This window comes from Macaca mulatta, chromosome 7, assembly GCF_049350105.2.
Source record: "Macaca mulatta isolate MMU2019108-1 chromosome 7, T2T-MMU8v2.0, whole genome shotgun sequence".
Taxonomy (NCBI): domain Eukaryota; kingdom Metazoa; phylum Chordata; class Mammalia; order Primates; family Cercopithecidae; genus Macaca; species Macaca mulatta.
Window position 1 is genome coordinate 158,786,384 of NC_133412.1, and position 16,174 is coordinate 158,802,557.

The 16,174-nt window shown below is 38.2% G+C and overlaps 1 protein-coding gene across 1 annotated transcript in view; it reads right to left on the reverse strand.

Annotated features, from left to right (window-relative positions):
- LOC114679611 (uncharacterized) overlaps positions 1 to 16,174 on the reverse strand; it is a 333,316-nt gene that overhangs the window by 290,453 nt on the left and 26,689 nt on the right. The window contains exon 3 of the mRNA XM_077938782.1: positions 3,544 to 3,658. Coding sequence (XP_077794908.1) covers positions 3,643 to 3,658 — 16 coding nt within the window. The 3' untranslated portion in view covers positions 3,544 to 3,642. The remainder of the gene's footprint in view (positions 1 to 3,543; positions 3,659 to 16,174) is intronic.

Consider the following 16,174-nt stretch of genomic DNA (forward strand, 5'->3'; position numbering starts at 1 on the left):
AAGGGAATTGGAGAGAAGGAAGGGGAGAGAAGTTATTGCAAGGGGGAAGTACAGGAGAGGTAATGGCTTATTTGGGGCCAGGTGAGTACAGTGGATCACCTGAAGAAAGAAGTGTAGTGGGTGTGAGTGTGGCAGGGGCAGTGGAGTGAGAAGGAGGCTGGGTTAGAGTAGACTTGAGTAAGATCCTACAGAGCCTTGGGAAACTGACTAGAATATTAGACTTTATGTTGAAGGTAACGGAGAACTCCTAAAATTTTGTAAGAGGAAGAACTAATGGAGCATATTTGCAACTCAGGGAGGTAAGTCTATTTGGCAGCAGTGTGCAATGGATGATAGGAGAAGGCAGCCACATGGAAGACCAGAGATTCTGTCAGGAGGTGGTTCCAACAAAGCACCCCATTCAAAAGTGGGCAAAGGACACGAACAGGCACTTTTCAAAAGAAAATATACATGTGGCCCACAAGCAAATGAAAAAAAAGCTCAATATCACTGATCACTAGAGAAATGTAAATCAAAACCACAGTGAGTTGCGATCTCACAGCAGCCAAAATGGCTATTACTAAAAAGTCAAAAGTAACAGGTGCTGGCAAGGTTGTGGAGACAAAGGAACGCTGACACATTGTTGGTGGGAGTGTAGGTTATTTCAAACGTTGTGGAAAACAGTGTGACAATTCCTCAAAGACCTAAAAACAGAACGAACACTTGACCCAGCAATCCCATTACTGTGCATATACCCTAAAGGAATATAAATCATTCTATCATAAAGACACATGCATGCATATGTTCATTGCAGCACTATTCACAATAGGAAAGACATAGAATCAACATAAATGTCCATCAATGGTAGATTGGATGAAGAAACTGTGGTACACATACACCATGGAATACTATGCAGTCATAAAAAAGAATGAGATCATATTCTTTGTGCGAACATAGATGGAGCTGGAAGCCATTATCTTTAGCAAACCAGGGCAGGAGCAGAAAATCAAATGCCTCACTTATAAAGCACTTAAAGTGGGAGTTAAATGATGAGAACACATACACATATAGAGGACAGCAACAGATATGGTGGCCTGCTGGAGGGTGGAGAGTGGGAGGAGGGGAAGTATCAGGAAAAATATCTAATGGGTACTAAACTTAGTGCCTGGGTGACAAAACAATCTGTACAACAAATCCCTATGGTACAAGTTTACTTATGTAACAAATCTGCACATGTACCCCCTAAACCAATAATAAAAGTTATATTTAAAAACAAAAAGAAGGAGGAGGAGTGAAACTGAAGCTGCCGTCGGTGTGTGGAGGGCATGATTTAAAAACAAATCAGGGAAATAGAACTAATACTACCTGGGACTAATTAGATGGAGGGATAAGCCATGAAGGCAGTCAAAGAGGAGTCCCAGTTTCTAGACTTGGGCATTTATTGGCTTGTGCTGCTACTCATCAAGATAAGGAATAGAGACTCAGGACCAGAAATGAGGCGAAAGGTAAGGAATAAATTTCTGGTGTGTCTTTGGTGTATCCAGGCAGAGATGTCAAGCAGCTTGATCAATAGATGCTCTGAAGTTCAAGACCGACGTTGCCCAAACATACAGAGCTGGGAGTCATCAGTATGCAAGTGATTACTAAATTGCAGGAGTGATTTAGAACTCTTAGAGAGAGTATGCATAGTGTCCTCTCCCTATAACATTGCTAGGAAGTGGTTCTAAGAAAAATTTAATAATTTAATCATTTCAAAGCTTTTTTTTTGACATTTTAACGTCTCTAAATCAAAATGTCTCTTAAAATTAATGGAACTTCATTGTTTAGTTGACAGTACTTTTTCCCTAGGATTAGAAAAATAATAGTTTCTTATAATCAATGACATTTTTGATTCATAAAATAATATAGCACATCAAAGCAGCCTGGATCTAGTGATTGCTTAAGGAGAAGGCAACATTTATTTAAGTTAAAGAAGCAGTTTATGAAAAAACATGCATTAAAAAAATGGTAGTGTAGGCCAGACACGGTGGCTCATGCCTCTAATCCCAGCATTTTGGGAGGGGCCAAGGTGGGCGGATCACGAGGTCAGGAGTTCGACACCAGCCTGGCCAACATAGTGAAACCCCATTTCTACTAAAAGTACAAAAGAAAAAATGAGCTGGGCATGGTGGCGGGCACCTGTAGTCCCCGCTACTTGGGAGGCTGAGGCACGAGAATCGTTTGAACCTGGGAGGCAGAGGTTGCAGTGAGCCAAGATCATGCCATTGCACTCCAGCTTGGGCAACAGGGCAAGCCTCAATCTCAAAAAAAAAAAAAAAAAAAAAAAAAATTGGTAGTGCAGGTAGTATGCTAATGATGAAAAATAGTGACATGACTCAAGTGACAAATTTGGGAGCACTGCTCTAAAGAGCTTTAATAACAGCAATGGCAACAACTGCAATTATTTATTGTACACTATATGTCACACTGTGCAGGTGCTTAACTAAGTATACATGTATATTAATTCAATCTCATATGGATCGCAGGAGGTAAGTACTATTATTTCCTTTGTTTTACAGATTAGAAAACTTCATCAGTATGATACAGCATCAAGTCTAAGTCCTAGCAAAGAAGCAAGTCCACAATAGAAATTGGAATGATCTGATGGTACCCGGGATTGAAGCATAGCCAGAAAAAAATTTTGGAAAGTCAGTACCAAGAAGTGGAGGTTCAACAGCTTGTAGAGGAGACATAAATTGTGTTAGCAAATGACAGAATTCTAGCTACACAGCACAATTCATGAACGAACAAGATACAAAGACTCTGGAATGGAAACTTCCAAGAATAACTCAAGACCTCAGTTCCAAGAAAGGAATGGGGTGCCTGGGGAAGTCACTAGAATGAGAAATAAGGAGCAGAGTCAAGAGGTAGGTATAACAGAACTGACTGAGTCTTTTGGAGAAAAACTTTGGGGATAGAGATAGAGTAATTCTTGGTAGACTCCAGGATATGTACCAGGAAGAGGCTTGGGAACTGCTTCAGACTTAGTCAACTTTTGGTTCAAATTGATTCTGGAACTGAGGAAGGAACTAGCTTATAAAAGGGGGATGAAGATGCCAAAGTTGTGAGAAATGAGAGGTTACGGAGGCTAGAGAATCAAGCAGGACTTGAAATCAACAAGAAAGTGTTCAGGAATTCCTTGGCTGTCTGATGTTATCAGTTGTGAGGAAAACTCAGTCTCAGATAATAGTGATGAAGATAGAAATCTCCAATAGTTTCAAATAGCTAGATTTTTTTGCCCTTCCAATTTATGAGTCAAAAACAATAAAGAAAACCCTGCCACAAGCAATTTACCAATTTATCAAACCTGCACATGTACTGCTGAAACTAAAATAAACGTTTAATAATAATAATAATAAAGCATGAAAAATTTTTAAATCTGTTGTGATTTAGCCAGATCTATCGATTAAAAACAAAAAGTAAAAATATTTATAAGAATACTGTTAATATCCAGCCTGGACAACACGGTGACACCCATCTCTACAAAAAAAAATACAAAAATTAGCCAGGCACGATGGCACATACCTGTGACCCCAGCTACTCGGGAGGCTGAGGTGGAAGGATGGCTTGAGTCTGGGAGGCCGAAACTGTAGCGAGCTGTAATTGTGTCACTGCAATCCAGTCTTAATGACAGGAGACCCTACCTCAAAAAAAAAAAAAAAAAAAAAAAAAAAAAAAAAAGAATACTGTTAATATTAATAACTGAAATATAATGTCGCTTATCATGTTCCCCATGCTGTATATTTCACATCTACTAACTAAACTCTCCAGATAACACAATGAAGAAAGCCTATTATTACCATATCTATTGCTATACACAAGGAAACTGAGGCTCAGTGATGTGATGTAATTTGCCCAAGAACTAGAAAACAGAGACAAGAATCAAACTCAGGTCACTGACCATGAAGCCTATGGTCTTTCCACTATATTATTCTGCTAAAGACCGGCCTGGCCAAGATGGTGAAATCTCATCTCTACTAAAAATACGAAAATAATTAGCCAGGAGTGGTGGTGTGCACCTGTAATCCCAGCTAGTAGGGAGGCTGAGGCAGAGCATTGATTGAACCCGGGAGGCGGAGGTTGCAGTGAGCCGAGATTGCACCACTGCACTCCAGCCTGGGCAATAGATCAAGACTCCATCTCAATAAATAAATAAATAAATAAATAAATAAGGGCCGAGTGTGGTGGCTCACGCCTGTAATCCCAGCATTTTGGGAGGCCAAGGCAGGCGGATCACCTGAGGTCAGGACCAACCTGGGCAACATGGTGAAACCCCATCTCTACTAAAAATATAAAAATTAGCTGGATGTGGTGGTGGGCACCTGTAATCCCAGCTACTTGGGAGGCTGAGGCAGGAGAATTGCTTGAACCTAGGAGATGGAGGTTGCAGTGAGCCGACACAGTGCCACTGCACTCTAGCCTGGGTGACAGAGTGAGACTCTGTCTCAAAAAAAAAAAAAAAAAAAAAATTAAACTCTCAGATGAAATTTTTGATGCTGGTAATAGGTAAAAAGCTATTAAATTCAAAATTCAAGTAGTTAAGGAGAATATAGATCTCTCTGCTAAAATGAAGAACAACTTCAGAATTGTTAAGGCTTTCCTATACAGATCATCAGTAAGTAAATAAGCCTCAACTTTTCCAAAATGCGAAACACACCTATGTGTCAAGGAGTCCTGGTTTTTATGCAAATCAGGTATTAAGAGGGAAGAAACAAACTAGATTCATGAGGTTTCATGGGGGTCTAAGCTTAGGATGTGAGTTAGAAAATGACAAAATCCTTGAAAAATTCTAGGTCGGGGCGGACAAACTGCACCCGTGGACCAAATTCTGCCAACTACCTGTTTTTGAACAATCTGTAAACTAAGAATGGTTTCTACATTTTTCAATAGTTAGAATAAAAAATAAAACATATACAAAATACAATATTTCATGACATGTGAAAATGATATAAAATTCAGTATTTGGTGCCCATAACTAAAGTTTATCAACACACTGCCACATTTATTCATTGACATATAGCCTGTGGCTGCTTTCTCGCTACAACAGCAGAGTGCAGTGGTTGCAACAGACACCACAAAGTCTTACTATCTTACCCTTCACACACACACAAAATGTTTCCTGATCCCTGCTCTAAAAGAAAAATGAAAAAGCATCTTTTTCAAACCAATCATTCATAACTCCTGAAAAGGTAGATCCCAGTGGTAAATGAATAAATTTCATTGATAAAATTGGTGGAGAGTCGGGTGTGGTGGCTCACACCTGTAATCCCAGCACTTTGGGAGGCCAAGGCAGGCAGATCACCTGAGGTCTGGAGTTCGAGGCCTATCTGGCCGACATGGTAAAACCCCATCTCTCCTAAAAATACAAAAATTAGCCAGTGTGGTGGTGGGCGCCTGTAATCCTAGCTACTCCGGAGGCTGAGACCAGAGAATCACCTGAACCCAGGAGGCAGAGGATGCAATAAGCCAAGATCGCATCACTGCACTCCAGCCTGGGCAACAGAGTGAGACTCTGTTTGAAAAAAAAAAAAAAGAAAGAAAAAGATTGTTTGAGAAAACACTTCTGGTCTCTACTCCCACATCTCCGTCTTCCCTTTCGCATCCCATATTTTCAATCCTGGTTAGACATTATTTTTAGAACTTAGCACCTGATGTCCTTCTACCTTGAGTTTTTGTTTATGCTGTCACCTGGTTGGAACAGTTTCCCCCTCCCACTTCTGCACCAATAATTATTACTGTTGCTCAATCATATAGCCTACAACAAAAATATGCAGATAAATTAAGACTTATTTTAAATGTTTCTATAATGATGAATCTTTAAATATTACATTTTTTCTCATAGAATAAGTTGTCATTACAATGATTAATAATGTTCAGTTGACTAGACAATGGAATTATTTTGTAGATTAGATTACAATTATTAAACATAAAAAGGGAAATGTCATTATGTAAGTATCCTTAATAAGATAAATTGGGTTATTTTAATCTATTTTTTTCTAGGTTCATATGTCTGGAATGAATATTAATTACTGATAGAAAAGCACAGGACTCAGCATCAAGGTTTTTCCTCCCCATTTTTCATTATTGTCTTTGTTTTTAGATGTAGCACTGAGAAAATATGTTATCATAAATAAGTAGTTGGGAATAGAAGAGTTTGGGGAGACTCAATTCATAGCCCACCTTGGAGTTTCACCACAGACATTAACTTGTAATCTGACATCTAAAAATATTTTTTATGTTTCCTCACTCTTCCACTGTATTAGGTTCTCATTCTTTCTTTTCTAAGCAAATAATTGGAAATCATTTAGATTCGCAAAGGGATTAGTTACACAGTCCTTAGTGATTCATTTTCTTATCACCATTGCTCTGTTAGTGAAAAGTTCTTACACATCTAAGTAGAACCTCAGAGACCTGATTTTTTCTTGTAACTGGAAGAAGAGCTACCCTGAAAGGGAGGTAGGAAAGTTCCATCTCAGATAGATTGACTTTGGGAACATGTAACGATGGAGTCTACTGTCTAGACAGTGATGTCTGTAGAATTCTTTGGCTGCTCCTACTACCCTGAAAGTCTACTATATACATCTGCCAAGTACATGTAGCCCAGTGTGAAAACTGTTGTTGTAAATGTCTCTATCGTCACTGTATAAACTGTATTCACCTCTGCATCTCCACGTGGCCGATACAACGTGTGTTCAGTTGTGTTCAATAAATTGAATTTAGATGATTTGCAGATCTAATTATATCATAAGATTCTAACTCTCATTAAAATGTGACATTTTCCTTCCTTGTCATTCACATATGAGCCAGAAATGTCTACATTTCCCACAATTAAAAAAAAAAAAATTCAACATTTTCAGCTTTCAAGGACACAGTTTTTCTCTCACAAAACCCTATAAAGAAATTCAATACCATATTTCTAACCCTTTTTGAGAAAGGGGGAACAAGAAGCCTTGGGCTTTAACAATACACTAACCTTACCTTTTGAAAATGTGGCTATTGAAAGAACAGATTAATTAACACTCTAAGAGCTAGGTTATATTCACAAATTAGAGAACTCAGTCAAGGTGGCTTCTGGCCAAAATAAGAGTGCTAAGTTGCTAATTAGCTTTGCCTATTATTTGCAGGAAGGCGTTTATTCTGTCTCTGAGAATAAAGTATATATTAGAGCTACCTCAATTATTAAGAAACTTGATATATTGCAACTAGCCAAAAATAATGATGGAATAATAGAAAAACCTGAATACTTGCATTTTCTAAAACAACTTTAATTTACGTTCTGCCTTTTTTCCATAGTTACCTTTTTCTATACCCAAAAACTAAAGGAAGGATAAATCACAATACAGGAGTTCTCTCTGTTATAGAACATTTTCCCAGGTACCTTTTCCCCTGCCAAGCACTCTTTTGTCTATAAACGCAAAGAAAAAAATTGATTCCATTCAATTTCTTCTAAACCTGCTACTGTAGTTTTATAAGATAGGAAAACCAAGGGCAAAACCATCCAGATTGGCTGCCTGTAGTAGTAGAATGACCTGAAGTCTATGGTTTGCTTTGTCTTTATAGATATACCATAAATTTCAGGATTTGCTTTTCTATATCTACATTTCTTTATTGGCGTTCCACAGTTAAAATCGCTGACCCCATTAGATGCTTGTTCCTAAAGTAAGCATTGAGCTTTCAGCTTTTCTTTTTTCTTTTCAATGGTAATTTCTGCCTTGAGGACACTGGTTTATATTTCTGGAATGACCAGTTTGACAGAAAATCCCAAACTATACTATTTGCAAATGGATCTGCAATACTAAGACCAATATATGTCAAGGTTGGTTTCATTTAGGAGAAAAGTTGGTCTGAGTGTGAGCCTAAGTGTAACTTAAATTTCATAAAACTGTGTACCATTATCTCTATTGAACAGACACAAAACCTAGGACTACAGATACAGTAAGGTAGCCAACAAGGCTATTAAAATGCAGATCTGGGATTGCTGACTGCATCCTCAGTGCCCTTTCTTAACATACCATGCTGTAAACGCACTTTAATTCTAGAGAGAAGCACTCATGGATAGGCAAGTACTTAGAACAGTCAGTACCCAAGTCAAGGCCAGAGACACTTCCTTTCTCTTCTTAGTATAGAAACACATACCAAAGAAAGTTCAGAATTGCCAGTGGATATACAATTAACCACGTATTGACTTATTCATTACCAATCATAAATGAGTGCTATTTAAGTACCTAAACAAATGACAATTATTTACATTTGAGTTGACGTGACTGTAGGTAACAAACTGTCCAAACATTTTAAAAATGTTTGTCCTTTAGGACCCTCAGAGACTATAAAAAAAAAAAAAGGAACACGTTTATATAGATAAATAATGCATTATGTTCGTAAAAATAAACAGAATTGTATACCATAATAATACGTTAAAGTATCCTACAAATAACTAAAATTTGAAATACTCAAATGAATTCTAAAATCCATCCTCTGCTTACCTCCCTCTCAACCTCCATTTCCACTTCTCTGTAGCCTCCTGCAGCCCTGCTGGTCACTCCAATGTCAACATACACAAAAGCAGAAAATTCTTCAACACAAGAGGCAGCTCAATCTTGAAATAACCAAACATCTAATAGCATCTTTCTCACCGAATAAAAAAATATATATATTACAAAACTCTTTCTTCTCTCTATTTCTCTGCTCAGGGACTTCCTCACTTCTTGCCTTCCCTTAGTGGCAAAATTCCTTATAGTTATGGCCTGCATCCACTGTCTCCATGTCTCTCCTTCTGTATTAGTTTGTTCTCAAGCTGCTAATAAAGACAAGCCTGGGACTGGGTAATCTATTAAGGAAAGAGATTTAATGAACTGAAAGTTCCAGCTGGATGGGGAGGCCTCACAATCATGGGGGAAAGAGAAGGGGAAGCGAGACACATCTTATATGGCAGCAGGCAAGAGAGCTTGTGCAGGGGAGCTCCCATTTATAAAACCATCACATCTCACGAGACTTACTCACTATCACAAGAACACTATGGGGAAAACTGGCCCCATGGTTCAATTATCTCCACCTGGCCCCACTCTTGACATGTGGGGATTATTACAATTCAAGGTGAGACTTGGGTGGGGACACTGCCAAATTTTATCACTTTCCCTTCTTGCTTGAAGTCACTAAAGTCAGGTTCTGTCCAGCAGAACTCCACGACAAGAACATTATTGTTTTCAAGTTCATCAGCGGCCTTTGTCATGGACAGAATTACATCTCTCTCAAATTCACATGTTGAAGCCCTAACCCTCAACGTGACTGTTTGGAGATAGGATATCTTAAGAGGTAATTAAGGTTAAATGAGATCATAGGGTGAGATTCTAATCCCATATGACTGGTGTCCTTATAAGAAAGAGAAAAAGCTGGGATACACTTGTACAGAGAAAAGTCCATATGAGAACACAGTAAGAAGGCATTGTCTGCAAATGACAGAGAGAGACTTCAGGAGAAATCAACCCTGCCACCCCTCGAACTTTCAGCCTTTAGAACGGTAGGAAAATAAATTTCTGTTGTTTAAGCCACCCAGTCACTGAATTTTGTTATGGCAGCCTCAGCAGACCAATACAACCTTCACATTACCAAATTCAATGATAGTTTTTTCCATTGTCCAGTTTTACTTTACCTATCAGCAGTATCTTATAGAGTTGAACATTGACTCAGGATACCACAACTAATTAGTTTTTCTCTTATTTTCCTACCCACTCTTTCTCATCTCCTTTTTCTACTCCTTTTCAATCATCTACTTCTAAATGTTAGTAGGCTTCAGTCAGTGAACTCATCCTCTTTACTAATTATGCTTTGCCCCTAGATGATCTCATCTGGTTCCTGGCTTTAGTTACCACTTGTATGCTGATGACTATCAAATTTATGTCTCCTACCTGAAACTCTCTTCTGATCTCCAGACCTAAATATCCAACTTCCTGCAAAACACTGACACTTGGATGTCTATCAGATATCTCAAAATAACATACTGTAAACTAAAAATTTGCTATCACCTCCAACTCACCTATGCCTCCTACAGGTTTTAAATCTCAGTTAATAAAATCTCAATTTTGCTCCAGGCAAAACAATTGTGTTTTACTCATGATCCAGATCCTGTCTATCGGCAAATCTGTTGGCTGTGCCTTCAAACAGGAAGGAAAACAAGTTCCATGCCTTCATGGAACTTGTTTACAAAAATGAAGGTAAATGTAGTTGGGAAAGACCAAATAACCAATTAATTATGCCACACACAGTTTAGGTTACCTATATGCAATGGTTTGAGTGTGGCTCCTAAAGTTCATATGTTGGAAACTTAATTCTCAATGCAATAGTGTTGGGAAGTGGGGCCTAATGGGAGATGTTTATGTCATAAGGACTCCACCCTCATAAATGGGTTAATGCCAAAGGACTTGAGGCTGTGAGTTTACTCTCTTGTCTTCTATCACCCTCTTATGCCCTTCTGCCATGGGATGATGCAGCAAGCAGGCCCTCAACAGATGCCAGCACCTTGGTCTTGGACTTCCAAGCCTCTAGAACTGTGAGGAAATAAATTTCAGTTATTTATAAGTCACTCAGTTTCAGGTATTCTGGTACAACAGCACAAAATGGGCTAAGACACCATCCATATAAGCCTCCCTTTCTAAGGGGTCATCTCCAGCCATACAACATTAAAGAATTGGCTTAGAAAGCCACGTTTTATTCCATATGATGATGCTTCTCCTGGGCCTAACTGATGAGACCAGGAACGAGCCACAACAGAAGGACACTGAAAGACACAGTCCTGTAAACTAATCTATCATCTTTATAGCCTCATTCAAAGAAGTGAGGTGAGACAGTAAGAGTCCTCTATCCAGCATTTGGTTTTGGAATGCTGAGAGATTGAGCCCCTGGATAGGCTTAGGACAGAGAATGATCCAGGAATGGCAATGAAGGACCAGGTGGACAGCAAAGATAAGGAGGAGGAGCAGCGGGGAACAAAATGAATGCAGATGAAGTTAGTTTATAGGGGAACAAAACAGAAGCAAGAAAAGAGCATAAAAGCTGTGATAATAAATCAAGGTCTCAAGCGAAGACTTGCTTCTTAAACATACCAATATGTCTATAAACCACTGTTTCAAGGTAACTTGAACAGATTCTTTTTTTTTCCTCGCAAACAAGCTAGTCTAAAAAATTCACCGGCTAAGTGCACTGGGAGGTTATATTTATATTAACTATATAAAAAAATGTATCTTACTCAAGCATTTGAGCAAATGTTTGTGAAGTCAGGTGCGTTTGCCTAAGGGTATCCACAAACACAAATGCACAGAATCACAGTTAAACAACTAAATGTTTAGGGCAATTGCAGACAACGGTGTCTCTCTGAATGACATTTTGTTAAAACAAATACATTTAATGAGCTACTTGCAAATGATTTTTGTCCCTGTGAAAATCTAGTGAAGCTTAGAACTATATAGCCATAATTTAAATTCACCTGACAGAGGTAGGTGTAGTGAAGGTACAGTCTTTCATTTCATTCTTTATTTTCAAATATATGAAGCTAAAGATCAACCATAACAAGAAAAGATGGAGGGTGATCATTTCTAAGGGGATAGAAGGCACATTTTGATTTGGTGATGCTGATTTTATGGCATCTATTGTATGAAGGTGACAGAGAAAAATAGACCCCAGAGACATTAATCACACAAAATCTGTCAGTAAGGACGAACACAACCAACAATTTTACCATCAAAATGCAATCCATAATCAGGAGAAAGGGGAATTGCTTCTCTGTGTGATTCCAACCCTGATAACTAATTACTTAGATGCCAACTCCTAAATAGTGGAGCCAAGACAGACAAAGGGTCTATTTTCTCCCTTGGCAACAAAAGCGTTTATCAATGAACTATATTCATGTCTTTAAAAAAAAATTTTTGTTAGTTTAAGATTTGAAATAAATCATTCCTAAAACTCTGATAACTAAAATCCCTCATCTTCAGTATGAATCTACAAGTAGAAAATCTTAGAAATGTGATCAGTAGCATTTATTCCATATATCTTTAAAACAGCATGATATGCTGCTTGGAAAGTTCTAAACGTTTGTTGTTACCTTGAGTTAAAATTTCAGTAAACATTAAACCAGAAGAAAGAAGTTTTATGTAAAAGTCAGATTGGTATATATTTTTGTGTACACATGGTTTACATTTCCTGTTGAGAGTTAACAAAGGAAGTAAAATATGCAAAAGAAAGAAAAAAAAAATAGTTGTCTTTGGCCTTCAGATTTCAAATCCATTAAAAGATAGGTTTTAGAGAGGTGGTTGCTTTATCTGAATTGTTTTTTTTTTTCTTTTTTTTCTTTTTTTTTCTATTCCTATCCTAGTTATTAACCAAATTAGAGTTATTACCCAAAGAATAGAGGTCCTAGAATCAGGCCCAGAGGGAATTCAAGGGCAGCAGCTTTTGTGCATGAATTTGTGCTATTCTGTTTAAAGAAAGCCATTCAGGCTTTCAATAACTTTCTTTATTTTTATCAATGTTTTAGGGGGAGCAACAAAAAAAAAAGAATGAATATTGTGTGTCCATGAGGGAGGGGGAGGGTGGGGTATATGGGATTTGAGTGGTCTAAAGACAAAACTCGAAGAGGAATTGGTGGAATTTCTATTCAGTGGTGTCTTGGGAAATGTTAAACCTAATGGGATGTTGTGGTATCTAGGTGATACAACGCAAAGCGTTACCTGGTAGTTCTACAAATCAGTTGCAGTGAGCAATCACTTGCAGGTTAAAGTAACTACCCCCGATAATTACCCCACACGTTTTCTGTGATTTCCAGTAAAAAGTAAGTCCCCACGCTCTCTAGATCTTATACGAAACTAAAACCTCTTTACCCAGATATGTTAGTAATTTCTTATTGAAAGCAAATTAATTCAGCCCTTTTTGGCATCAGCCACTACATTTTTATTGGCTACTTACCATGTGACTAACTTGTACAGTGTCTTCTGGGTATTCAATGGGTAACACATATTTTCTGCCCTCAAAGAGACCTGTAATCTACAAGTCTGTGGTGGAAGCAGATCTAACACATAAGAAATAACAAAGTTGGAGGGAGGAAAGGCATAGAATGGCACAAAGTGACTTAAAACGCAAAAGAAACCCGGCACCTTGACTCACGCCTGTAATCCCAGCACTTTGGGAGGCCAAGGCGGGTGGATCACGAGGTCAGGAGATGGAGACCATCCTGGCGAACACGGTGAAACCCCGTCTGTACCAAAAACACAAAAAATTAGCCAGGCGCGGTGGCAGGCGCCTGTAGCTCCAGCTACTCTGGAGGCTGAGGCAGGAGAATGGCGTGAACCCGGGAGGCGGAGCTTGCAGTGAGCCAAGATGGCGCCACCGCACTCCAGCCTCGGGACAGAGCGAGACTCCGTCTCAAAAAAAAAAAAAGCAAAAGAAATTCCCTTATTGTCAATCCCTCAATCCTAAAATAATTCATGTATAAGTGAATGTGAGGTATTATAATAGTAAAGGATAAACTAATTTTGTCCATGTTTATGCTGTTCATTAGAAAAGCTAAAAGAGTCCGGGCGCTGTGACTCACGCCTGTAATCCTAGTACTTTGGGAGGCTGAGGTGGGAGGATCACCTGGGGTCAGGGGTGAAACCCTGTCTCTACTAAAAGCACAAAAATTACCCTGTTGTGTTAACGCATGCCTGTAGTTCCAGCTGCTCGGGGAGGCTGAGGCAGGAAAAAAAGTTGAACATGGGAGGTGGAGATTGCCGTGAGCCATCACACCACTGCCCTCCATTCTGAGCGACAGAACAAGACTGTGACTCAAAAAAAAAAAAAAAAAAAGCTAAAAGAACTTATATTATTTAAATTTGGAAACTATGTTTCATAGCAAGTGTTAGCCAGTTTTTCTTGATATAACGCCTTCTGCAAATGTCTCTAATAATTCGTTTATTTTTCATGACCTGCTTATGTTGCTTAGGGTGACTAAACACCGCCTTTGAATCCTTCTTTATTGCTCCATTCTCTATTTCCAAGAGGCCACTCACTACCAAGGTGCCAATGAAATCTTTTCTATGGTTTAAAGTAAATACTTGATTAAGAGTTTCCTTTTCTTCACAGTATAATGCATGATGAAATACTTGAATTGATTTTTTTAAAGTATACCTATATCATCTTTACTTGTCAGAACGAGGCAGCTTTAAATTATTTTTATAGTGTTTTATGTAAATTTGGCACTTGGGTACACGAGCATCATTTGTGTTCTAAAATGTATGCAGACAGCATTTGGGTATATTATGCCAGTTGATTTATCGAGAGTACTATAGCATTCATACTTTGATATTAGTGGGCTCTGTAAAATATTGTACTAAGTGGCCATTTCTTCAAAAGATTTTTTAATCCATTTTTTTGTTTCCACAAAATGTTAGAAGCAGAGTTCTATGCTGGGTATCAGGAGTCTTAAGTCTTTCTCTCTGCTATAGCTAAACTGTGTTCTGACCTTGGGTCACATCAAAATTTTGAATGATTTCCCATTTCCTAATAACAATAGCAACAATAACAATAAAAGTTAACATTTATTGAATGCTTTATTATACACCAGGTGCTGCATGTCTTAACTCATTTAATCTTCACTTCCCTCTAATGCAGTAGGCACTGTCACAATCTGCATTCACTGTTAGGAAACAAGCCCAGAGAGCTGAGAATCCTCTAGCTAACAAGTCACAGAGCGAGTATATGCCCAGCCTGACTCCAGAATTCACAATTTCATCCAGGTTACCTTTGAAACCCAAACTCTCTAATATTCCATTTATGTCTTTCCCCCATGTGTTTTATCCTTATTCTTCAACATCCGTCCTCAACTACCTTTCGTTCCAAACAAATTAAACTCTTCCATTGCCAATTTTTCTTCTAATCTTTGCAGGCTGTGGATTTTTACTTAGGTTTGTTCCTCTGTCTGGAATGTTCTTTGCCCATCTTTACCTTTCCAAAGTCCTTGCTACCCCTTAAGAACTAATAATTACTAACAACAACAAAAAAGAACAAGTAATTACTAATAATAACCAATAGAAAAATAAAATACTCTTCAATATCACACCAAAACTTTAGCAACCAACTACATAAAGAAAAAGATATTTACAGAGTAATTGGAGAAATTTTGAATAAATGGAAGATAAACCATTTACATAGATAGGGCAATATATTATGATAATGATGTCTTCCCAAATTATCCTACAAATTCAAAGCAATCACAATAAAAATTCCAGCTGATATTTTTAGAAAATTGATAAAACTCCATCTAAAATTAATATAAAATAATAATGGTCTACAAGTATTTATATTGGTTTTGAAAAAAGAGAGTTAAGGTTGAGTTAGGCAGAATTAATTTGCTACATATTAAGATATATTACATGGTTGGCCAGGCATGGTGGTTTATGCCTCCCAACACTTTGGGAGGCCGAGGTGGGTAGATCACTTGAGGTCAGGAGTTTGAGACCAGCCTGGCCAACATGGTGAAATCCTGTCTCTACTAAGATACAAAAATTAGCTGGGTATGGTGGCGCACACCTGTAATCCCAGCTACCTGGGAGGCTGAGGCAGAAGAATTGCCTGAACCTGGGAGGCGGAGGTTGCAGTGAGCCAAGATTGTGTCATTGCACTCCAGCCTGGGCAACAGAGCAAAACTCCATCTAAAAATATATATTACATGGTTAAAATAAAACAAAGAGTATGATATAGGTGCAGGAACAAAAATGTCAGTAGAACAGAATGCATAGCTTATGTATATTATGTATAGATCTATTTAGACAAAGAAACATATGTTATGCAAAGAAATATGTATCAGTGATACTTCAAAGCAAAGAGGACAGAATGGATTGTTCTATATATGGTGTTCGTAAAACAAGATCTTTCTATACAAAAAATTTGAACAGTTCTCTACTATATACAAAATGCAAATGCATACTCCATAAAAATTATTTTAAAAAATTCAAGAGGTAATACCATTAAACTATTAGTTTAATGGTACCTCCTGGGTAGCTGGGATTACAGGTGTGTGCCACCATGCCCAGCTAATTTTTGTATTTTAGTAGAGACAGGATTCACCATGTTGGCCAGGCTGGACTCAAACTCCTGACCTACCCACCTCGGCCTCCCAAAGCGTTGGGAG